Consider the following 25,909-nt stretch of genomic DNA (forward strand, 5'->3'; position numbering starts at 1 on the left):
ATACCCCAGAGAAGAATGGCCCTTCCTGCTGTTCCTGTAGTGAGCGGATGTACTAGTTCTACAAATGATGTTTACCCGATTCTAAAACCAGATGTATCGTTTCCCAATACTGCAAATCATTTCATTGGGTTATTGTTGCATGAAATAATATTGCTGGGTTGGTTGGTTGGTTCATTGAATGGTCTATTAGCCCCGTTGGACTTAGTCCGAAAAGGGGGCTTATCGATTGGGTCTTGTCCATGCATCCGTGCATCCGCAACTATATTTCGGATATGTATTGACCAATTTTGTTCATACTTGGCACAAAGGCAATACATGATGGTATACATATGCACATCATTTTGTTTCAGGGTGCGATCAAAGAGGGCCTACTGGCAGCCATTTTACTTGTAAAAAAGAAATAGCACCGCAAAGCGGGCGTAACCCCTCAGCCCATGCATGGTGGAAACCAATTTCAAGATGGTTGCCGTGGCGGCCATATTGAAAATCGCAGCGCGCCCATTTTCGAAAGGAACCTTCCTGTACTCAATCCCAACACACACTGCAAAAATGGATTTAATCAGACAAGCCATTCTGCTTGAAATTGACGGAAACCAATTTCAAGATGGCTGCCGTGGCGGCCATATTGAAAATCGCAGCGCACCCATGAACCTTCCTCGATTCAACCCCAACAAACACTGCAAAAATGGATTTAATTGGACAAGCCGTTCTGCTCGAAATTGACGGAAACCAATTTCAAGATGGCTGCCGTGGCGGCCATATTGAAAATCGCAGCATGCCCATGAACCTTCCTCTACTCAACCCCAACACACACTGCAAAAATGAATTAATCGGACAAGCCATTCCGCTCGAAATTGACGGAAACCAATTTCAAGATTGCTGCCGTGGCGGTCATATTGAAAATCGCAGCGCGCCCATTTTCGAAAGGAACCTTCCTCTACTCAACCCCAACACACACTGCAAAAATGGATTTAATCGGACAAGCTGTTCTGCTCGAAATTGACGGAAACCAAAAGTTGACGGACGCCCGGATGGCTGCCGTGGCGGCCATATTGAAAATCGCATCGCGCCCATTTTCGAAAGTAACCTTCCTCTACTCAACCCCAACACACACTGCAAAAATGGATTTAATCAGACAAGCTGTCCTGCTCGAAATTGACGGAAACCAAAAGTTGACGGACGCCCGGATGGCTGCCGTGGCGGCCATATTGAAAATCGCATCGCGCCCATTTTCGAAAGAAACCTTCCTCTACTCAACCCCAACATGCTCTGCAAAAATGTATTTAATCTGACAAGCCGTTCTCCTTGAAATTGACGGAAACCAAAAGTTGACGGACACCCGGACGACGCCCGTGACGACAATACCCCTTAGCCCAATTTGGGCTGAGGGGTGAAAACCCGATGTTGAACATGTCCTCAACCATTTATCATACATGCATTTTCCTAAGTTGTTCAAACTTGGCACACAGATAAATGAATGATGGATTACATGTGCACGTCATTTTTTTTTTCGAGATCAGTTCTAAGGTGGGCGACTGGTAATTTTATTATCTAAACGCGCCCCCAACGATTTATTGAACATGCATGGTCCGATTTTGTTCAAACGTGGCAAAATCACAGCACATGACGGCATATACGTGCACTTCACTTTGCGATTTATCAAAGATGGCTGACTGGTAGACTGGCATCCATTTTAGTTGTAAAAAAAACTGATGTTAACCATGTCCTCAACTATTTCTCAGACATACATTTTCCAATCTTGTTCAAATTTGGCACACAGATAAAGAATGATGGGTTACATATGCAGAAGAACTTGTTTTGTCATCTGACCAAAGATGGCCAACTGACAGCTTTTAACTCTGTACAGCAAAATTACTAAAACCACGGCGGGGCGATGACTTTTTATGTCTTTTTCTTCTTGTTTTAAATTATACTTTCTAGTCGTTAGGCTAAATTGTGTGCTATTACAGAAATACAGAATAACAGAAAGCCGACACAAAATTGAATGCAAAGAAATAAAAAGAAAAGACAGCAAAGAGCTCAAAGTAGTAAAACTCCCAATCGCCCGATTTTTTTTTCTCCATGCTGGGCCTCTAAGTCATCCTGTCCATGATGACCTTGGTTCCACGGCGATGATCCGTCCTCCGTGCAGCGACCAGGCCAAACCTTTGTCCTGGGGGAGTGTTGCACCAGATCGCGGACAGCTCCCTGAAGCACTGGCGTCCATCACGACCGAAGGGCGCTCATTGGCGCCCATGAGACACTACACACACAGGGCTAGTGTGTGTAGTGTGCTCGGCTAGTTGGCAGCTATGCCCTACTCTGTACTAGTGGCATGCCCATCCGGTCTTGAGCATAAGCTTATCAATTTGACTGCGATCGGTGGTCACACCAATGATGGTCCTGGTTGAAAAAACAGGCACTTGCGAGGGCATGTCTGACGTGTTCCCTCAAGGCACATGTGTTGCTCTTCCCACTCCTCTCCCCCCCCCCCCCCTCCGGTTGCCCCCCTAACATGGCATCTACTGAAAGCACGCTGTCCATACACAGCCATGCTCACCACAGAGCCCATTGATTTTCCAGCATGGAGCTCCATGGCTGCCACGAGCGTCCCAATGTGGCTCCTGTAGCGCAAGAGGTCCCGGAGCACATGACAGTGACCAAGGGATTTGGTTATAAAGGGTATTTTTGATTTATATATTAATCAATTAATCGATTAATTATTTAATTTTTCGATTGGTCTTTTAATTCATTCATTTTCAAAGACTTGCATTTAGATGAAACGGTGGTGGTTTAGGTATGCTGTTAGCAAATTGATGATTAAACTAATTATTTTACGATTACTATTTATTTTAATTACCCAATTGATCAATCAATTACTGATTCTCGATTTTCGTCATACCTGTCAGGCTATCGCCTGACGCCTTTTTCTTATTTTGTCACCTGGATTGTTCGTTGTTTCATTTGACCGTTTGCATGCCTCCTTGTGCATTTATTTTATGCTTCTACAGTCACATGAAAAGGTAAGTACACCCCATGTAAAGTTTTGACTTTTTCAACATATTTCAACATACAGCTATTTGATCTCCATTTCAACAATATTGATAGATAAAGGTAATATAATATAACAAATATCATGAAACATTTACATTTTGTAGTCCATGGATACATGGGCATTGAGGAAGTTAGGGGTGGAGGAATGGTTGATCAGAGTAGTGATGGCAATGTACAAAAGAGCGCGCGCAGCTGTAAGGACGAAGGACGGGAACAGTGGTGAGTTTGAGGTTTAGGTGGGAGTGCATCAGGGGTCGGTACTAAGTCCACTACTATTTGTACCTGTGTTGGAGGTGCTGGCTCAGAACGTAAAGGAGGGTTTACTGTGGGAGTTGTTGTATGCAGATGGTCTGGTGTTGATTGCGGAAAGTATGGATGGACTGAAGGAAAAGATGAACAAGTGGAAGGAATGTATGGAGCCAAAAGGTCTGAAGGTGAATATCAGAAAGACAAAGGTGATGGCAAGTGGTAAAGCATGTGGTGAGGTGGAAAGAACTGGGAAGTGGCCATGTGCTGTGTGCAGGAAGGGTGTCGGAGTGAACTCCATTCAATGTACAATGTGCGCTGAGTGGGTTCATCAAAAATGTAGTGGTCTGAGAGGGTCATTAACCAGTGTGGCAGCTACATTCAAATGTAAGGTGTGCACAGAGCGAGCTGCAGATGGAGGAAATGTTGAGTTGGATCTTGGAGATGGCGTGAAGCTGGAAGGTGTGAAAACATTTTGCTACCTCGGAGACATGCTGAATGGAGAAGGTGGATCAGACTCGACAACGGTTGCTAGAGTGAGATGTGCATGGAAGAAGTTTCGGGAACTGAGTGGCGTGCTGACGAGGAGGGGAGTGTCGTTGAAGCTGAAGGGAAAGGTGTATGCTGCATGTGTGAGAAGTGTTATGATTTATGGGAGCGAGACATGGGTAATGAACGTCGAGGAGCAACGAAGGCTGGAAAGGGTGGAAATGGGAATGGTTCGGTGGATGTGTGGAGTATCGTTGAGAGAAAAGAAGACAAATGATGAATTGCGAAAGATAATGGCAATAGAGCCTGTGATTGATGCTGTGAAGAGGAACAGGTTGAGATGGTTTGGTCATGTGTTGAGGAAGGATGAAAGTGACTGGTTGAGAAGAGTGATGGAAATGAAAGTAGAAGGAAGTAGAGGACGGGGAAGACCGAGAAAGAATTGGCTAAAGGTGGTGGAAGAAGAAATGCGGGCAAGGGGGTTAATAAGGAGAGATGCAGAAAATAGGGCAAAATGGAGGAGATTGTCATGGGGACCACAAGGCTAACCCCCACTCCAGCAGGGAAAATGGCCTTAAAATGCATGTTGTTGTTGTGTTGTATTTACATTTTGTAGTCCATTGTATAATTTAAAAAAACATAAATGCAAATTTCGCATGTGGAAAAATTAATACACCCCTACATTTATCACTGCTTCAAATACCTAAAATTAGAATCCGGTGCACCAGCTCAGGTGCAAATGATTAGAACATCGTTAGAGAGGATCTTGGAGGAGCCTGTCTTATTTAAACCTCAGACATTTAGTTTGGTTTGCTCTTTGTTGTTGAAGTGTGCGGTGTCACCATGCCTAGATAAAAAGAGCTCTCTGAGGCCTTCAGAAAGAAGGTCATAGATGCCTATGAGTCTGGGAAGGGATTTAAAAAGAGCTCGAAACAATTTGAAATCAATCATTCGACTGTCCGGAAGATCATCTACAAGTGGAGAAGATTCCAAACAACTGCCAACTTGTTCAGGCCAGGCCGCCCCAGCAAGTTCAGCCATAGAGCAGACCGCAAGATGCTGAAAGAAGTCTCTAAGAACCCCAAAATGTCATCACGGGACCTACATGTAGCTCTTGCCACTGTTGATGTCAAAGTGCACGAGTCTACCATTAGAAAGAGGCTGCACAAATTTGATCTACATGGGAGGTGTGTCAGGTGGAACCTTTGCTGTCCAGAAAGAACATCAGGGCAAGACTAAAGTTTGCCAATGAACACCTCGGCAAAGACCAGCAATTCTGGAACAATGTGCAATGGACAGATGAGTCAAAGGTAGAGCTATTTGGCCACAGTACCAGAAGACATGTTTGGCGAAAACCAAAGACAGCATTTGACCACAATAACCTGATACAAACTGTAAAGCATGGTGGTGGAAATATTATGGTTTGGGGCAGCTTTGCTGCATCAGGGCCTGGGCAGCTCACCATCATAGAATCCACTATGAATTCTTCATTGTACCAGAGGGTGCTTGAGGATAATGTGAGGCCATCTGTCGGAAAGTTGAAGCTCAACTGAAGGTGGACCTTGCAACATGACAATGACCCTAAACATACCAGTAAATCCACCAAGGAATGGCTGAAAAGAAAGAAATGAAGGGTTCTGGAATGGCCAAGTCAAAGCCCGGATCTAAATCCCATCGAGATGTTGTGGGGGGGATTTGAAACGAGCGGTGCATACAATTTTTTGTTGAATAAATTATTGCAAAGTCAATTTGTCATTGTTTTTTGTTCAATTAGATCACCTTTATCTATAGATATTGTTTAAATGAAGATCAAATATTGATATGTCCACATATGTTAAAAAGATTTAAAAAACATTTCATGGGGTGTACTTACTTTTTCCACATGCGAAATTTGCATTTATGTTTATTTAAATTATACAATGGACTACAAAATGTAAATGTTTCATGATATTTGTTATATTATATCTCCTTTATCTATCAATATTGTTGAAATGAAGATCAAATAGCTGTATGTTGAAATATGTTGAAAAAGTCCAAACTTTACATGGGGTGTACTTACTTTTTCACGTGACTGTTTTTTGTGCATGTTGGTGTCGGCCATGTTTATGAGCTTTGTCCATCAATCTCGTTTCTCTCTTGCCTTCTTTACTTTTATTCCAGTTTCCTCTATTTTTCACTTTCCTATTAAATAAACGTCTATTAAAAAAAGAAAGACAACTCCTCCTTTGCATCCTATATTTACTACAACTTGCCACCTCACTCGCCCTCATCCTTGCCTCCTATTTCATCGAGTCTTTCCTCTTTATTTTATTTTATGGAGCTCACCTTTATAAGGCCAAAGGCCTCTCCAGGTCGGTTTGTTTTTTTGCTTTGACGTTTTCCTCCGATGATGGGTTAACGCCCAAAACACTTTTCATGCTTCTCAATGCAATTGGCATACCTCAATCAACAACCTCTTCATTTCATCCGTTGAAAACAAATACTTCTATCTTGCAAAATACCTGCTTAACATGTACAGAAGAGAGCTCAAACAATGAACACACTAACATTGAGTGTACCATGCATACTGTTATTACCACAAGGCAAATAGTATGTACTTGACTATTGCAGACTGCAGCAGTATTAAATGCTGTTCTTGTTTCATATGCAGCCTGTGGCTGCTGGTTGCATCATTTTACTGGAAGCGTGGTTGTGCTGCGGATGCAGTGCCCCTGTTTCCAGTGAGCTTGTACTCATTTTGCGGACCTCAGAAGGATGACAGGTTGAGTCAACCCACTGGTGTTATTTCAACAGCAGGACAGCGGCTCAAACTCAAGACCTTAACTGCCAAGCCGACAGCAGGCTATTAAATATAGTAAATCTGCGTGCTACTGAATAGTCAGTAAGTCAAGATTGGATATTGTCCAAATTTGTCAATAACTTGAAGAGCTTGTTTTCTTCATCCTGACTGACCATCTGCATCTGCCGGATCACAAACGAGCATGAATTTTGAACTGCATAATATCAGTCTCTTTGTCCACCACAGGTGCACAGCTCGTTTTGCATCTCGGCATCCAGACTGAGAGCATCCATGGAAATACAAAACAAATTATTGATTATGTCATTTGTTAGAGATGATCTGCAGTCAAACTTGATATGCTTGACAGAAGAGAACCAACCCCCTGCCACAAATTGTTGATATTGGTCGGGTCAAAATGATGCCAACCAACTTTAACAAGTTTTTGAATCTCCTTCCAAAAAGTATAGCTCTGATATAGATGTTGAGGTTTGAGGTTTTTAGTAAGATCTTATATTCACTCATGATTACTACTTTAACTTTTCATGTTTATGTGCAATGCAAGTTACTGATATTAAATATCTCGCCTCAGAAACTTCAATCATAAATATGAATAAATGTGTTTTGCATTATTTGGCTTGTTCACCACACAACTGGCACACACGTTTGACCAGTCCGAACAGAATTTTCACTCGTCTTGGACAATCGGATCATCTTTATTGTCGATCATAGAAAGTTCTCAATGTTATTGCCTTATTGCACACTGTGTTCTTGCCGAAACAAAAGTATAAGGTCTGTTGCTTTCTCATCACAGATATGTTTGTACTTTCTCTGTTTTCTACTACATCTCTTCCAGTCTTGCTCCCTGTACTTATCAACCCTCCACCCCTTCTCAGACATTCCAGAACTCACATGTTCCTCCAGTACTTCCCCTCTCCCCCACCTTACCCTTGTGACATTTCAAAATCCAGGCTTACTGCCTCCACTTAATTCTTACTCTTTTCTTCTGCTTGTGAAAATTCCTTTGGGAATTCTGTTCAATTGAGTTGTTCCCCTTGTAGTTTTTAAGTTTGCAGTTTATCATAATGTCACGTCAACTTCTAATCGTACCCTCAATCTTTTCTACCTCACTAACCCTACCTAAACCCACCCTCTTACTTCCAGGTTACTGTATTTCTTTCCCTCTCTTTATGTTTTCCTCGTTTCTTCCTTCCCTTGCTTTTTGGGTTTGCCGATTCCACACTGCACCATGAGAAGTTCGTTGCCCTTTTTACCTTCGCCACCGAAGGCTCTCTACCGAGTGCCGTTCTAGTTCCCTCTATCACCTCGCTCTTCCATCCGTATATATTTTGGAAGAAACATTCTTAGACTGCAAGGTAATTTTGCACAATGAGCACTCAAAAAATAAATGGTCAATATGTGTTTTTCATATTTTTTGCAATAAGATTGATTGTTAGGTTAGAGATTGAGTTTTTTAAATTCTATTTTGACTAACGCCTGCATTGACTGTACATTGAAAGTTATTGAAATTGCAAATTGAAGACTAGAACGCCACTCAGTAGAGCGCATACTCCCGCCGTGGGTCAAGTTGGAATAATACGTTTTGTTTAACATCCCCTCTCCCCAAAACAATAAATGAAAAAGAAAGTAGGCCCTAACTGTCAGATAATTAATTTTGATATATCTCGGAATTAGAGGAGAAAAACATCATTTAAGAATAAGAATAAAAGCTTTAATGCAGTAAAACAGAAAAAATCTTTCCCAAAAAAATTCCTGGATACGGAATAATATCCTGAGCTTCACCAAAAACTAATCAATTCTTCCTTATCCCAAGGGCAATCATCCCACCAACTTTCATCCAAATCCGTTCAGAACTTTTCCAGATATCTTGTTCACAAACACACGAACACACACACACACGGACACTAGTGAATGCATTACTCCCTGGCGGGAGTAATGATTAGGACATATTTGGCAGAATGCAGAGGACTCTGCATTAGCTCAGGCCAAAATAAAAGCAAGCCGTTTGAAAATTTCACAACAGATTATTTCCTACGTTATAAAGACATGTACTAGTGACCTTTAGCCAATAATGACCTGGGAAAAATTGTGCATTGTCAAATCAGCAATGGCCATTGTGGAAATAAAGCTTGGCATAGCATCGGTAATTGAATAAATTGGTATACTAATGCGGTGTGAGCTGCCCTTTTACCCATTTCCTTTCACCCTCCCCATATTCCCACAGATAATGAAGTCAGTTTATATAAATACATGGATAGTTATCACCCATAAATGACCACATCTGGTATTGTCCTCTTTTTGGTCTCCAAAGTATAGCACATCGAGTCATGAATTTTAATTGAGAGGAATGCAATTACGAGCTGTCGCTGTACACGGAGTGATTGGTTAATTTAATTACATGTCAGCTTTGACAGCATATGGTGTGATTAAAGGCGTGAACATTTTCCACTAAACTGTGTGTTCTTCGGGAATATATTACCATATTGTATCTTCAATAGTCGAAATTTTTTGCTGATAGAGTATCAGGATATGTTTTTACAGTAACACTTATTAGAATGGATATTAAAAGGCAAATAACCTTCTTCCATTTCATTAATGAAAACATATTTGAGGATGTTTCGAAGGCCTTGCTTATGAATCTTCACATTTCATTGGAATATGCATAATCATCTTTCTGAACACGAATTTGCTTTGTTGAGTTGTTTGTGGTTGTTGTTTTGCCAATAATGTAAATATATATATATATATATATATATGTATGTATATATATATATATATATATATATATATATATATATATATATATATATATATATATATACATATATATATATATATATATATATAGATATATATATAGATAGATATATTGTTGTGGTTTTGGAATGAAGGATAAGCCCCCTAATAGGTAGACGCACCACAACATGAAGCCTCACGATAGTTCAGTTATTTCTTAGTGAATGTAAGCGTAGTCCTTTCCTGTGTTAGTTTTGCGTTGAGCAGGCCGTGAGTAGGGTGGTCTTTTGGCGCTGGAATGCCACGTGCTTGGCCTGAATAAGTCTGGCAAGGCCAAAGGGAGGAGCTGCAGGGGGAGTGGCCGGGAAGCGCGAGCCGCCAATCAGAGCTCGAGGGGAGTGACTAACCACAGCGATGACAGGTGGAGTTTGGAACATTCGAGTAAGGCCGGGGCGGAGCCATAAAACCCTGCTCCGAGCCCCACACCTCAGTTGGAGCTCCGTTCATTCGAGGAGTGAGTCAGAACGCAAGGAGGGAGAACGCAGGCAGAATGCATGAGAACGCGAGTCGGGATCGGAGTCGAGTCAGAGCCGGGGAGTATCGTGAGTCAGTTGAGTTCAGTTGGAGTTCCGTTCATTCGAGGAGTGAGACAGAACGCACGAGAACGCACAAGAACGTGAGTAGAGCTGCAGAACGAGTGAATTTAATTGCTTGTTATCATCGTTGTACACAAACTTTCCCCGTGCCCTGCGCTCTGCGCTGTATTAATTGCGCGTTCAAGAAGATGACCCGTGCCGGGCCACAGACACGCAATCTCCTCCTGCCTGCCTTTTCCTGGATACGTGCCGTGACCGCCAGGGGGCCACGCCGGGCGAGCTGCCCCAGAGCGACTGATGGCAAGGCGCGTTTGGCGCACGAACTTCTTTTCTTCTTCTCCCCGTGTGCGTGAGTGGGCCCTGTGTCTGGGGATAAGCTAAACTGTTAAGCTTCTGCTCTGTGTCCCCTTTCCTTTGTCCGAATCCTGTACATTGTGTAAATAAATTGTGTTCTTCCTCTTAAATTTGATCGTCCCCATCCCTTCCATTAATTGGCCTCGCATGGTACAAATAAAACCGCTCGAATCGGGTTCCATAAAAGGAACGGCACGAGTCACGTGATACGCACACCGCTCGGGCGTAATCGATTAGCATGGCTTGTGCAAGGTCCGGTCCCCGCTTTCGTGGTAGCGTGGGCCAAAAGGTAAGTGCGGCATCGACCCGATACCCATTTTCATGCTTGCTGCGGAGGTGGCGATTCGGCCTCGTGGACACGAAGACCCAAGGGGAAAAAGGGGTTTAATCCCCCCTTTTGTAACGTGGACGGGCTTCGGGAGATCTGCAACAATATATATATATATATATATATATATATATATATATGTATGTATGTATGTATGTATGTATATATTAGTCTAGTAGGAAGACTAGGTCCCCCTGCACCCCCCGGAGATATACTTCTAATCAGTGTTTCTAGATTGGAATAAATGTGTAGAAAATGACTAGCTATGGCCCCAAGCTGAAAAAATGTCCCACATACCATTTTTATGCAAATTACTGCTGCCATTATCAAAAAAACGATTTTTGACATATCTCAGCCAATATTGCAGATAATTGAAAAATGAAGGTGTCTAGACCCATGTTTTGAAGGGCATAGATCATGATAGAACTATTCATAACATGATTACATGTGTCTATGGTATACTAGTATGCATATTAATGCTGTAATTACAAAATAATCAGTTTTACAAATGATAAGGATACGTTAATACTGCAGATAACTTAACATGGTACATAAGGGGTCTAAACCCAGGTATTTTCAAGGTTAAATGTCAACAAGATGCTCCTGAGTCTTGCATAGGGGCGGGACATTGGCAGTAACATTGGTACCACTCAACTTTTCTTCCCACCATTGACTTTGTATTGCGAGAGATTTTCACTTGCTTATTTAAAGGTTTCTCACCCAGCCCACGTAAAATCTACCAACTCCTGCTGTTAACTCCCAAACATATTTTTTTATGTTATCCAATCACAGTGCAGAAATGACAGACTAGAGATCCAAATTAGTGCTGCTATAGCTGCCATTTTACATTTCCATCCATGTAACATGCGCGCTCGCGCGCTCGTATCAATTGGTAATGTCGCGCGCTCGTATCAATTGGTAACGTTGATGTTATTGAATACCTCAGTTGAAAGTTCAGTCTTCCATTCCATCTGTGTGTTGTTCTTGGTATTCATCCTCCAATCTAGCCAGGTAAGATGCTAACTATAATGTTACTCACACTCTTGACTTCAGTTTCTGCATGAAATCATAAACAGGCAGAATAACAGCTGAGCCAGCTAGCACCATGTTAGCTAACGTTAAAGCTAGCCTCATCTATGTACAGTATGTTCCTAATGTCGGTGTAACTTAAACTTTTGTTAATGCCAAACATGAGACATATCTGTTGACTTCTGTATATGAATTGAACCAGAAAGAGGCACGACAGCTGAGCTAGCTACAGTAACTTAGCACAATGTTTCATTGGCCTAGATAGCTAACGTTAGTGTGGAAGAATTTAGATGTTTTAGCTATTAGCACTTTTGATGCCACTAAACATGGTTTAGTCAGCTAAAAAGTACCCTAGTGTAGAACATGACTCAGAACCTCTGTTACCTCACTGAAAACTCAGAGCCTCCTTTCACAGGCACTTTTAACATCATTCGTGATTTCTTATTTGTCATTTAACAGTGATGGTAGACATCGACAGCAAGCATGCCCAAAAGAAAACGGAGTGTAGAACCTGCAGCCCAAAGCTCTCCTCCTACATGCATCCTTCATGTACCATCCATGTCTGATCATGGGGATTTCACGCCCCTCCGTAAAATTAAAGGATCTGCTTCAGAAAAACTGCAACTGCTTCAAAAGATCCGGGATAGACGTCTCAACCAACCGCATGACTCCCCATGTCGTATGCAATCAGTATGTGATCAGATCCCGGCAACTCTTCCTGATGACCTAGAAAGAGTAGGATATCACAGCAAGTGTTATAAGCACTTTGTCCGCCACTTTCATCGTCTGGGAGATGATACAGAACCAGGGCCATCAACCTCATCATGGCATCACTCTCCTCGTAAACCAGGAGGTTCTGCTGAACCCATCTTCCCGCCAGAGTGTATATTTTGTGAGAAAGTTGAGACCAAAGATGCTCATCGCAATACTGAGAGGCCTACAACCTTCCCATCCTTTAAAAACAAAGAAAATGCATGGGAGCAAATCGAAACACGGGCTGAGAAAATGGGTCTCTATCGACTCCATCGAAAGGTGAAAAACAAAGACCTCTTTGCATGTGAGGCCAAACACCATCCGTCATGTTTTAAAGCTTTCCGCACAGCATTCTACAACTATGAGCGTGCGATTCACAGAGCCGAAGCACCAAAGGAGCAGGCTTGCATGTCAGCCGCCCATGAAAAGGCATTCAACTCAGTACTGGAACACATTCAAACCCAGGTCATCCAGCAAAATAAAGTTCTACAGCTTTCTTCCTTGCGCTTGCTCTATGTCGAGGAACTGAAACTGAATGGATATGAGAACTCAAATTATCGGTCAGAGAAACTACTGAAACGCCTACAGAATGACCCAATCAAGGAGCATATCCACTTCACGAAGGTTGATCATGACAAATGTGATGTCATTTCTTTCTGGCTTGTGCACAGCTCAAACATAATAGTCTAGTAGGAAGACTAGGTCCCCCTGCACCCCCCGGAGATATACTTCTAATCAGTGTTTCTAGATTGGAAAAAATGTGTAGAAAATGACTAGCTATGGCCCCAAGCTGAAAAAATGTCTCACATACCATTTTTATGCAAATTACTGCTGCCATTATCAAAAAAACGATTTTTGACATATCTCAGCCAATATTGCAGATAATTGAAAAATGAAGGTGTCTAGACCCATGTTTTGAAGGGCATAGATCATGATAGAACTATTCATAACATGATTACATGTGTCTATGGTATACTAGTATGCTAATTAGTGCTTTATTTACAAAATAATCACAGTTTTACGAAATAATAGACTCATATTAAGGTCCGTCTACACAGACGTTAACACAAAGTTTTATTTTTCTAAATATTACAACTGTCAAAATAGTCCTAGCACTCAATGTGACCACTCTTCTCTTGCTTGTTTTAGATAAACATCATTAGCATTAGTGATTCTACACTGAGTCAGTCATCATCATTTTCATCGAAATCGTCAGAGTCAAACTCTTCTTCTCCTTCCTCTTCCTCCTCCTCTTCGTGCTCTCCTGTGTTCAGAAGATCCACCAGTGAGGTTGGTAGGATGGGACCACTGGACCACATTGGTTTCAACAGTCCTTCATCAGTCCTTATCCATCCTTGCTCCTCATAAGGTTTTGGCTTTTCGATGATAGGTTGATCGGCTCTTTTGTACAATGCTACGCGGTGGTTCACACGCTGGATGTGCGGCTTCAGGGCAGACTGGCATGGAGGAAGGCGAGCCAGATCAACCTTGGACTTGGATGTGAGGGTCTTGTCCTCTCCCACCATTTTTCGTAGCAGCTTGGCACGGACAATGTCCACTGATGACTCGCGACTCTGGCCGTACATCACACAGGTGAATTTTTCTAACTGCCTCTCCACCTCAGGGTTGGCATCCCAGTTGTCACCCAGTTCACCGAATGCCCTGTGAAACCTGGGATTCTTCTCCAGCTTTTTCAAGGGCCCGACTTTTCCCTTCCCTTTGAAGGCACTGGTGCAGTCTTCTCCGCTGAACACATAGTACCCCAGGAGAGTGGCACAGTAGTCCTCTCCCAGGGATTCTGCCAGCTCAGAGACGTTGACAAGTTGGCGATGCTTCCCTGACCCTGTATCCAGGTACACCGTCAGCTTGATGTTGTGGGCATGGTGGAGCAGGATCAGGAGGATGTCTGTGTCCGGTGTTCTGACTACAGCGTTCTTGTATCCGATGGTAGCAGCATGATGGAGGTACAGAACCACCCTGGTATCAGTCTCTTCCTGGTTGCTGTAGATCGTGGGGAGTTCACGTACCTCGACCTGAAACACAAAAAGGCACCGCATTTCAATCACCAGTCACTGCCAGTTTCAGATCTAGACAAACATCACAGGTAATCACCTTTTTTTCAGGAAAAATTACAAATTGAATCGCCATTCACGAAGGGCTTTCAATTTTACCTTGCCATTCGTTGAGGCAAGTTGGTGGGCCTTCCCCTCCACGATCAGCACAGCCATCTCTGTTCTCTCCAGCCTGGTAGCTGCCTCTTGTCCACTCCACACTTTCAGAAGAAGCTGGCACATCTGCTTTTTGTTGTCGTCATTTGCAAGGAACATTTTGAAGTCATATGGCTGAAGCATTATGGCATTTTGAAGTCATTTGAAGTTGAGACTTCATCCAGGACCTTGGCGAGAGCAGTTTCCAACTCCAAGGCGAAATCGTAGCTCTCAGAGTGTCCAAGCCTGTGTAGTATTGTGGTGAGCTGTTTGCTTCGGAACAGGTGCCTTACAGTCACACAGAGGAGAATGTGCTTTGGTAACTTCCATTTTCCATCTGACACTGCACGGCACAGATCTTGTCCAATGGAGAAGACCAGACGCTTCACCTTTTCTGTCTCGATGCCCTCCTTGCCAGTCATTAGCACGCTGAGAAAGCGGACAAGGTCTGGAGGTAGGATGTCTTCAGGATTGAGCTCCATGTCTTCAGCTGTTGGTGGCCATGGTTGGTCTTTACACTCTCTGAAAGCCTGTAGAATACCCTGGCGAAGTTGGAGGGCAACATTTTGGTTCTTGTTTGTGCTTCCGAGTGTGAATGCTCGTGCGAGAGCATTGGAAACTGTTATGTTTGAGCTGTGCACAAGCCAGAAAGAAATGACATCACATTTGTCATGATCAACCTTCGTGAAGTGGATATGCTCCTTGATTGGGTCATTCTGTAGGCGTTTCAGTAGTTTCTCTGACCGATAATTTGAGTTCTCATATCCATTCAGTTTCAGTTCCTCGACATAGAGCAAGCGCAAGGAAGAAAGCTGTAGAACTTTATTCTGCTGGATGACCTGGGTTTGAATGTGTTCCAGTACTGAGTTGAATGCCTTTTCATGGGCGGCTGACATGCAAGCCTGCTCCTTTGGTGCTTCGGCTCTGTGAATCGCACGCTCATAGTTGTAGAATGCTGTGCGGAAAGCTTTAAAACATGACGGATGGTGTTTGGCCTCACATGCAAAGAGGTCTTTGTTTTTCACCTTTCGATGGAGTCGATAGAGACCCATTTTCTCAGCCCGTGTTTCGATTTGCTCCCATGCATTTTCTTTGTTTTTAAAGGATGGGAAGGTTGTAGGCCTCTCAGTATTGCGATGAGCATCTTTGGTCTCAACTTTCTCACAAAATATACACTCTGGCGGGAAGATGGGTTCAGCAGAACCTCCTGGTTTACGAGGAGAGTGATGCCATGATGAGGTTGATGGCCCTGGTTCTGTATCATCTCCCAGACGATGAAAGTGGCGGACAAAGTGCTTATAACACTTGCTGTGATATCCTACTCTTTCTAGGTCATCAGGAAGAGTTGCCGGGATCTGATCACATACTGATTGCATACGACATGGGGAGTCATGCGGTTGGTTGAGACGTCTATCCCGGATCTTTTGAAGCAGTTGCAGTTTTTCTGAAGCAGATCCTTTAATTTTACGGAGGGGCGTGAAATCCCCATGATCAGACATGGATGGTACATGAAGGATGCATGTAGGAGGAGAGCTTTGGGCTGCAGGTTCTACACTCCGTTTTCTTTTGGGCATGCTTGCTGTCGATGTCTACCATCACTGTTAAATGACAAATAAGAAATCACGAATGATGTTAAAAGTGCCTGTGAAAGGAGGCTCTGAGTTTTCAGTGAGGTAACAGAGGTTCTGAGTCATGTTCTACACTAGGGTACTTTTTAGCTGACTAAACCATGTTTAGTGGCATCAAAAGTGCTAATAGCTAAAACATCTAAATTCTTCCACACTAACGTTAGCTATCTAGGCCAATGAAACATTGTGCTAAGTTACTGTAGCTAGCTCAGCTGTCGTGCCTCTTTCTGGTTCAATTCATATACAGAAGTCAACAGATATGTCTCATGTTTGGCATTAACAAAAGTTTAAGTTACACCGACATTAGGAACATACTGTACATAGATGAGGCTAGCTTTAACGTTAGCTAACATGGTGCTAGCTGGCTCAGCTGTTATTCTGCCTGTTTATGATTTCATGCAGAAACTGAAGTCAAGAGTGTGAGTAACATTATAGTTAGCATCTTACCTGGCTAGATTGGAGGATGAATACCAAGAACAACACACAGATGGAATGGAAGACTGAACTTTCAACTGAGGTATTCAATAACATCAACGTTACCAATTGATACGAGCGCGCGACATTACCAATTGATACGAGCGCGCGAGCGCGCATGTTACATGGATGGAAATGTAAAATGGCAGCTATAGCAGCACTAATTTGGATCTCTAGTCTGTCATTTCTGCACTGTGATTGGATAACATAAAAAAATATGTTTGGGAGTTAACAGCAGGAGTTGGTAGATTTTACGTGGGCTGGGTGAGAAACCTTTAAATAAGCAAGTGAAAATCTCTCGCAATACAAAGTCAATGGTGGGAAGAAAAGTTGAGTGGTACCAATGTTACTGCCAATGTCCCGCCCCTATGCAAGACTCAGGAGCATCTTGTTGACATTTAACCTTGAAAATACCTGGGTTTAGACCCCTTATGTACCATGTTAAGTTATCTGCAGTATTAACGTATCCTTATCATTTGTAAAACTGATTATTTTGTAATTACAGCATTAATATGCATACTAGTATACCATAGACACATGTAATCATGTTATGAATAGTTCTATCATGATCTATGCCCTTCAAAACATGGGTCTAGACACCTTCATTTTTCAATTATCTGCAATATTGGCTGAGATATGTCAAAAATCGTTTTTTTGATAATGGCAGCAGTAATTTGCATAAAAATGGTATGTGGGACATTTTTTCAGCTTGGGGCCATAGCTAGTCATTTTCTACACATTTTTTCCAATCTAGAAACACTGATTAGAAGTATATCTCCGGGGGGTGCAGGGGGACCTAGTCTTCCTACTAGACTACTTTTATTTCACATACATATATAATACTCAAGAGTTATTTCTCATTCACGCTCCTCCTCAGTGAAGGCAAGTTTCATGATGTGTTGATAGATGGCTGCATCGATGAGGAGGTGAACACGGATTGCCTTGTCAAAACATCCTCCATCCATGATGTGGTTGGCTGTCGTACTTCCAGGATAGATCAACTGGATCACATCTAGTAGTCCAGAATCTTCCATGATGTTACCCATTGATCCAAGATAAGACTTCAGCAGGTGAAAACCACCCAACCTTGGAATGACGGGTAGATTTGCCTGCTTTATTATATTCACAGCCTTCAGCCAAATCGGAAGATCAAAGGTCACTATAGCGACCCCAGCGCGCCGTATGCACTCTTTCAGAGTGGTGAAGATGGTGTTGAGGTCATTAGGGTCTCCTTCAATAACTGGGAGGAACTCGATCTGTGTGCTCTGCTTTGCATCATTAGCATGGATTCTCTTCATCCAGCCATTCCAGTTGGAGTGTGGGAACTCAGGATCGTTGGCTTTGATCACCCACCCCGCTGCCCAGAGTGTGTCACCTGGAGTGAGGAGTGGCTGATCATGAGCCATGGAGGAGGAAAGCTCAGCGAGGGGGAGAAACATGTTCGCGTTCGTTCCTATCTGTTTCCTGTTCGTAAATGGAATAATCTTTACTTCAGTTCCTCTCAGGATCTTAGCTTTGTCGAGTGCCTTCAACTTCACCCGGGGGAAAGCTGCTGTTGTCTGTGGATCTGGCAAAGGTGGTGCCGGAGAGGTGACTTCGATCCAACCCATTGAGTGAAAGGGAGTGTTTCCGTGAATAGAGACAATGTTTAAATCTATATTGTCTCCAACAAACTGAGTGACTGCATTGTTTGTTTCCCCAACCTCCATAAAGACCACCTGATCATTACTTGACAATTCACTTTCACTGGCTGGCACTTTGGCTGTCATCACTGATTGATCCTCAAGCGCAGCATCAACCGCAACCTCATCATTGATCTGTTCATCGGTTTCCTCCACAATGGTGTCAAGAGTGCCAGAAGTATCTGGAACATCATCTCCACTCCTACTATTAAGGAAGCAGTATTTGTAGTTTTGTGTCTCCGTGTAAGACTCAGTGTATCCCAGCCGGTGGAACTTGTTGAGCATCCATTTTGACCCAAATCTATAATCAAGTTGTATGGCAAGCCCCATTTGGTGTGGCAATACTCCAGACCGAGGTCGACAGGCCTTAATAAAATTCTGCCCCGAAACGGCAACTCTTTCGTCTGTCTTGACAATCGGTCTCAAGAACATCTGAAGGCTTGCAGGAACAAGTGTCAGCTGACTATCTATGTCAGTCATACTGTGTGTGGTGGGGTATGACTTTGGACCTAAATCAATCAAGGCAATATCATTGGATATGAACTTGAGTGCCGCCTTTATGATCTGAGTCTTCTCATCTCCATGGTCAAGATTAGCATGATGCTCTCGCAGAATATTGTCGGTGCCATCTTTGAGACAGAGTACATCTGCCCTTCTTTCCTGTGTTGTGAAATACAAGGTGTCTTCGTATTTCTCTAGAAGTTTTATCTTTAGCCAATGCTTTGAATAAGAAAGGCTCTTCTCTGGTGACTGATCAAACTCCTGCAGCTTTTCATGGACTTGGTCCATGTTCATTACCCCATGCTCTAATTCTGAGTCTAACCATTCGCAGAATTCAATAAAAACTGCCTCTCGCTCCTCATCAATACTCCTCTGTCCTCTCTTCCTTTTTCCTTCCTCATCAGTCTTGGACAAACTGTCACCTCTCGCAAACATAAGTTTGCATCGCAAATGGTACAGTGTTTCTTCTGCTACCAAGTCGTTGATCCCTTCCAGGCGTCCAGTGACTTCAGTGCCCCAGTCATCCCCGCGACTCCATGCTGTCTTCAGCAAGCTTGCCTTCAGTGTATCTGCAGTCAAATTATCTGGCACTCTGTATTTCTTTCTAGCTTGTGCTGGATTATTTTTGTAGAGCTGGGCTGGTTGGTTGCAAAGAATGCATACATCCTTATACAGGAGGTCAACTGACTGTGATATTCTAGAACTGCAGCCAGTTGATGAACTGAACTCACAAGTAGTGCGTCTTCTCTTCAACTTTGATGACTCTTTCTCTGCCTTTGATGCTTGAGCTGACTTCTTGGTGGTTGCAACAAAGTTGTTGTACAGATCATTTTTACACTTCTGGTGGTACCTCAGTTTTCCTTCCTTTTGAGCCTCCTTCATACGTTCCACAACAGTAACATTTTCGACAGTTTCTGCTTGTTTCAATAAAGTTGAGTATCCCTTTGGAGTTGCCTGTATGAGCCTTTCAGCTGGTGTATCCGAGCGTGCACAGATGAAGCAATTGAGCACAGGTGGAGTAACGTCTTCATCCATATTGCTAGACTCCATGTCCTGCAAAGTAGAAAATGAGATATATTTAGAAATTATTTTTCCACAAAGGAGTGTCTGTGGTGAAATATAAATGTTAACAATCAACTCAGAATCATGAAAAACCCTTATTTGACCCCTCATAAGTTACTTAAGGGCCGATTAAAAAAAAAAAAAATTCTCGAAAATAATTTTTCGGTACCCGAATTCAACAGTTTTTTTTCTGGGTTTCCCACGGGAGTTGACCTTCAACATTTTAACACATGTTATTACACACCTTTACAAACATATTGGTGAAGAAATTTTTTGGTAACAATTTAGTTAACAGATTTTCATATGTTTCCCTTACTAGAGGGAGTAGGTAAATTGTTTGGAAATTGACATCTGTGGTGCAGGGAGTAGCAAGTTGTTGATGATGCATATCCTTGTAAAGAACCGATCGACGTGTGCATGTGCACATGTGCATGGATTTGCAAATGCCTGCCTGTACGTCGTCGTTTCTGTGTGTATCGCATCGTCCAAAAATAAAGAAGCATGCAACTTCGGCCGCTCGAGGAAAGATGGGGCACGCCTACGACTCGGAGGCGAGCGTCGATCCCTGGGGCGGTCGGGTTCACAGAACCCTGAGCTCGTTCGTTCATCACAGACGACACGACACGACAACCGGTGAAACTGCTCAGACACGTTGGGTAAAGCACGCTGTGGTGAAGTGGGCCGCGGAGCCACTCGGCACACAAGCCAGCTCACGGTCGACACGTCCGTGCCGGTCACCCCGTTCGAGGAGAAGACCCGACCGATAGAAAACAACGGAGGGACTCCCGACGGGGAGCGGCAAAGATTAAGGGCGAAGCCGCAGCCTCCTCCAGTTGTTTACTCTAGTTTTACGAATTACGGTGTTTGTCTTAATTTTAAGGCATTTTTAAAACATTACGCCCGGTTTACGTCAAAAACCGAGTTATGTCATGGCTTATGGAACCAATTAATGACGTAGGCCAGGGTATTACTGTATACATACAGACTTGGCATTTAATATGGAATTTTTTTTTTCTTGACTTGGGTTTTCTTTCTTAACTCAGTATATCAATCTGGTGAGTTTCTTTTACACTTTGGTGATTTATTTGTTAAAAGAACCATGTCACTGATTGTCTGTCGCAGCAATAAGTCAACAACAGGATTATATCACAGGTGGCGTGGCAAAATGTACGGACAGGTGCATTTGATGATTGGCTTCACAGTTGGGTATACAAGGGTTGTTGCGTTCTGTATTAGTGGAAAACAACTGCTGCACGTCTCCAAAAGTTATTGCTGCTTCCTCTGGAGATGGTCCGTCAACTCGACAATGCTGTTTATCATGGAGTGGTGGCTTTACGAAATTACGGCATGAAACAGCGTGCTATTGCTCGGCAGTATGGCATCACTCAAGGTCAGGTGTCAAAGATCCTGAAACGAAATGCTCAGAGGGGTGTCCCTACTCCAATACCGAGGCCAGGACGTCCCCGCAGAACCACAAGGAGGGATGATCGCCAGTTGCACCGGTTAGTCCGCAATGGCTGTACCAAGTCAGCTAATCGGCTTAGGGCTGAGTGGCAGCAACTGACAAATGTGCCTGTATCCAGAAGGATATTCAACCAACGACTGGTTCAAGCAGGCTATCGTGCCAGGCGTCCCCTGAGAAAGCCACGGCACCAGACAACACCGCCAGCGCTGGTTGCAGTGGGCCAGAGAGCACCGTCAATGGCAGCCAGGACACTGGAATCATGTGATCTTCAGTGACGAGTCTAGATTCCTGGTCTATCGTCAAGATGGCCCCATCCGAGTGCACAGACAAGTGCATGAAGCCTACAACAAAGATTGTATAGTGCCAAGAGTCCAAGCTGGAGGTGGTGGGGTGACCGTTTGGGCTGCTTTTCATGCAGGGGGCAAAACTGACCTGGTTGTTCTGAATGGAAACCTGAACCAGTTCAAGTACAGGGCCATTCTGGAAGAAACATTGCTTCCATTTGCTCGTGCAGCCTTTCGAGGAAACTTTGTCTTCCAAGATACAATGCACGGCCTCTTCGTGCTCGCATGATCCAACACTTTCTTGCTGACCGTGGTGTAGAGCATACGGAGTGGCCTGGCATGTCCCTGGATATGAATCCGATCGAGAACTTGTGAGCAGAATTAACGCGTCAAATCGACCACTTGGACAAGCAGCCGACCTCTGTGCGTGAATTGCAGCAGGCTATTGTCACTGCATAGCAAGCGATTCCTGTCCAAACCTTGGCAAATCTCGTGAACAGCATGCCTCAACGTGTACGTGCTCTCCTGAATGCTCGTGGGGGTTACACGAAGTACTGAACTGTAATTTTACTGTCCGTAATCCCAGTCGTAATTTAACTTTTGTTTTTGTTAAAAAATTTTTTGGCTAATGTGCAAAATAAAGAGATACTTCTGGAAAACGCACAGAAGTTTAACACAGTACTGTCCGTGAATTGAGTTCGATATCAGTTTACATCACTTTCAAAGATCAATTGATTTGTTTCGAAATGTCAAATGTGGTTTTTGTTTCTTTTAAAGGTCACTTTAACAAAATCGAGAATATTTTCAACATAATTCCAATTAACTTTTGGTTCTAAGACATCTTGAAAAGTAAGTTCACCCCCACAAAAAAAATAATCCATATTAAATGCCAAGTCTGTATATATATATATTGTTGTGGTTCTGTCGCCGGCCTTCTCCTCTTATCAAGGGGGGATTATTCCCCTTGTCTTTACTGACCTGGCGCGAACCGAGACCTATTACGTCCCTTCCAGACAGCGCAAAATAGGGTTTCTGGACCAAATTCTCGCTCGTCCCTAAGTACTCGCGCTGCCCTGGAAGCGAGGAAACAAGCCTCGCACGAACCACGTGAGGTTGGAATACGCCGAGCGGTTTGCGTACACGTGATCCGCGCAGTTATAATTAATGGACCCAATTTAAGCGATCTTATTCGTGCCACGCTTAGTCAATGGAGAAATCACGGGAACGATCGAATTCAGAAGAAAGGAAGAACAAATCGGTTTAATGATTATTACCACACGTATTTACAGTTCAGGACGAAGAGAAACAGGGAAATCCTTATACAGTCTTATGCTTAATTCCCAAAGACAACGGGCCCGTCTGACACACTCAAACGGGGATTGCAGATGCTCCGGTGTTCTCCAGCGTGTTCAAGGGTGGTTCTCGTCTGGCTCTCCACGGTCCCCGGCACGTCCGCAAAGATGGGGATCAGCGAAGACAAGGCCACGCAGCGCGTCTCTCAAGCAAGGGCGATATCTCGAGGCGAACGACAGGTGGGGCTTTTATGGCAAAGGGCGGTTACGCAGCTTCGTTCACTCGCTTGGCTGAACCGCACCAGTTTGGTATAAACGCCCTGCCTGCGCCCACGTATCTTTAGCGATAGTAAAAGCTCGTACAGTGCGAGTGATGCAAGTCCTCTTCTCCCGGCAAGTCCTGTTCAAGTCCCCTTTGCCGCACGTCCCCCTCTGCGAGTCCTTTGCAACTGCCATGTGCACGCGAGTCCTTTGCAACTGCCGTGTGCACGCGAGTCCTTTGCAAGTCCTTCCCTCTGCAAGACCTCTACAATGCTGCAGTCCTACCTTTTTAGGCCTACCTCGTGTTAGCTCGACTAATGAACAACCAATGCTTAACAAACTGGATTGCGCGCACAGAGGTGGAATGGTTTGCCGAAGTAGGACCTATTCTCCTGTCTATACACAACGCAGGATTAACACTGGAAGGGGCCTACTATCACATATACTAAGACATAACTATACTGCAAACGAGGCTACATGTTGCTTGTGTGACTATCTATGGGGGACAACCTTTAACCTTTATTGAGCTCACTGTACACCTCAAAACCGTATATATATATATATATATATATATATATATATATATATATATATATATATATATATATATATATATATATATATATATATATATATATATATACGTATATATATATATATATATATATATACAGTATATATATATATATATATATATATATATATATATATATATATATATATATATATATATTGTTACGGACACGACTTTGATGTTATGGTGGGCCGAGCGGAATGGCCGCCGTGTTCGCACAGTTTACCCGATTATACTCGAACGTTGGCCGAATCGCGCTACGCTAGATCAATGAAGGAAAGGACACAACGGCTGGGTTAAATGACACTACACCAGGGGTACAGTTCTCAAGACCTTTGTGTCCTTGATTATATATTAGTTTGTTATATTAGTTTGCAGGTTATAATATATTTTATTAGTTTGGTTATAGTTATAATATTAGTTTGCAGAACGTTTAGATTACACGGACAAGAGGTACAGCATAGAAAGGTGGGCACGTAAATACGGTCTTATCTTAGCCCCGACAGACCACAGATAAACGGGACAAGACTGACTCACACAGGGATTGATGGCAGGGGAGGGCAGGTAGTCGATGGCTCAAGGTGCACCTTGGCTCAGGGGCAGAATCGACCCGGTCCGGTCCAAAGAGGCGGGAGGTATCCAGCGCTTGGAGGTGACGTTCTTTCTCCAAGCTGGGGGCGCATCTGACGTCACCTCCGGTAAGTGGCTGCGTATATCCAGCGGGGAGTGACACGCCCTCGGCTCGTTAGCTCCGCCCCAGATGGAATCGGTCCGCCGCTTCTTATTGGGTGCGGGGGGGTTACCGGGCTCCGCCCTTGACGAGGAGCTGACAGTCAGCCCCTGTGTGGTAACCCCGTCGGAGCACATGGGCAATGGCGGCTAACCAAGCCGGAGTGAGGACGCACACTCCCCGCGCCGCGCCGCCCCCCGCTGTTGTTGTAGTTGTTGTTGTTGTTGTAGTTCCATGAGGAAGAGATGCGGGGAGGTATTGGGAGGTCCTAAACTCACTACTGGTGCCATACAATCACATTCTGGTGCAACGAAGAGTCAGAATTAATGGAAACGAGTCCTTAACTGACATAGACTAAGAATAACTAGCAAGATGTCCTATAGTTGTCTACGTGAGATGCGGTGAACCTGGGCACGACATTTAATGGGGGAAAAAGGGGAAGGTCGGGGCTACAGAGTGTTGTTTACAGACAATGGGACTAGGAAATGGGGGATTGGGGATAGTTGGGGAGTATTGGGGAAATAGGGGAATATTTACAAGCGGATATGGATGGAGGCCAAATCCCACATCCGCAACATTGCACCCTTCTCTACCTCGGGGCTTCCCGACCCGATAAATTTTTACCTACTTTAGTGTGGCACTCAGATGTAGTTCCCTCTACTATTAACTCTACCCTGAGTGCGACAGTTTTACAGATGTTCACAAATGAGTAAATATGTCCCCCTGCGACGTTGCACCCTTCTCCTCACAGAAACACACCCACAGGATAACCGAATCGCAGAAAGAATCCTCAAACTAAACATACAGCCGGTAGGGAGCATTATTTACATAAGACTACACTGATATTTACACTACGATCCAGGACCTGTTTTTGGAGGAACACATGCAGATGTTATGCATAGAGAGAGAGCACGCATGCCAGCATCGATACACCAACCCACGAGTGCTCTGTGGCCTTACGGCCTTTAATAATGTGCAGAGCACCCCATCCAAGCACCAAATGCACCACCCCATAACACAGTCAGCACCATCCGGTGCACCAATACAGTGTTTATAGTCACCGGTGGTGTCGCAGCCGGCCGATGTTCTGCCGCTGGTCTTGCCTTCATGAAGTGCTTGGCCTTCTAGCTTCCTTAGAAAATAACGAAAGGCACCAACCGCGTCCATTTCTTTATTGTGGCCGTCAGGGGGCCAACTATTAGTGGTTCACCTGTCTGGCATAGGTGCCACGTTGACCCATAGGTCCATCAACGGGTGGTGCTTGCCCGCAAAAGAACTGTGGTCCATGGTGGGCGGCCACAAACATTGCAGTCCATATGGTGTATCGATCCAGGCAGCAAGCAGCGAAAGTACAGGCCCACAACTGC

General features: G+C 43.8%; 2 protein-coding genes across 2 annotated transcripts in view; both read right to left on the minus strand.

Annotated features, from left to right (window-relative positions):
• Positions 1-13,421: 13,421 nt before the first annotated feature.
• On the minus strand, positions 13,422-14,733 carry LOC144893667 (uncharacterized). The gene is made up of 2 exons (XM_078784897.1): positions 14,554-14,733; positions 13,422-14,415 (listed from the first exon to the last, which is right to left on the minus strand). Exons 1-2 carry the CDS (start codon positions 14,731-14,733, stop codon positions 13,567-13,569), a joined length of 1,029 nt encoding a protein of 342 aa, XP_078641023.1. The 3' UTR covers positions 13,422-13,566.
• A 435-nt stretch (positions 14,734-15,168) lies between these two features.
• The window catches only part of LOC144891829 (uncharacterized), a 100,258-nt gene continuing 89,517 nt past the window's right edge, over positions 15,169-25,909 (minus strand). Inside the window, exon 2 of the mRNA XM_078776584.1 lies at positions 15,169-16,187. Coding sequence (XP_078632710.1) covers positions 16,185-16,187 — 3 coding nt within the window. The 3' untranslated portion in view covers positions 15,169-16,184. The remainder of the gene's footprint in view (positions 16,188-25,909) is intronic.

Source organism: Myxine glutinosa, chromosome 1 (genome assembly GCF_964187855.1).
Source record: "Myxine glutinosa chromosome 1, kmMyxGlut1.1, whole genome shotgun sequence".
In the NCBI taxonomy this organism is placed as follows: Eukaryota; Metazoa; Chordata; class Myxini; order Myxiniformes; family Myxinidae; genus Myxine; species Myxine glutinosa.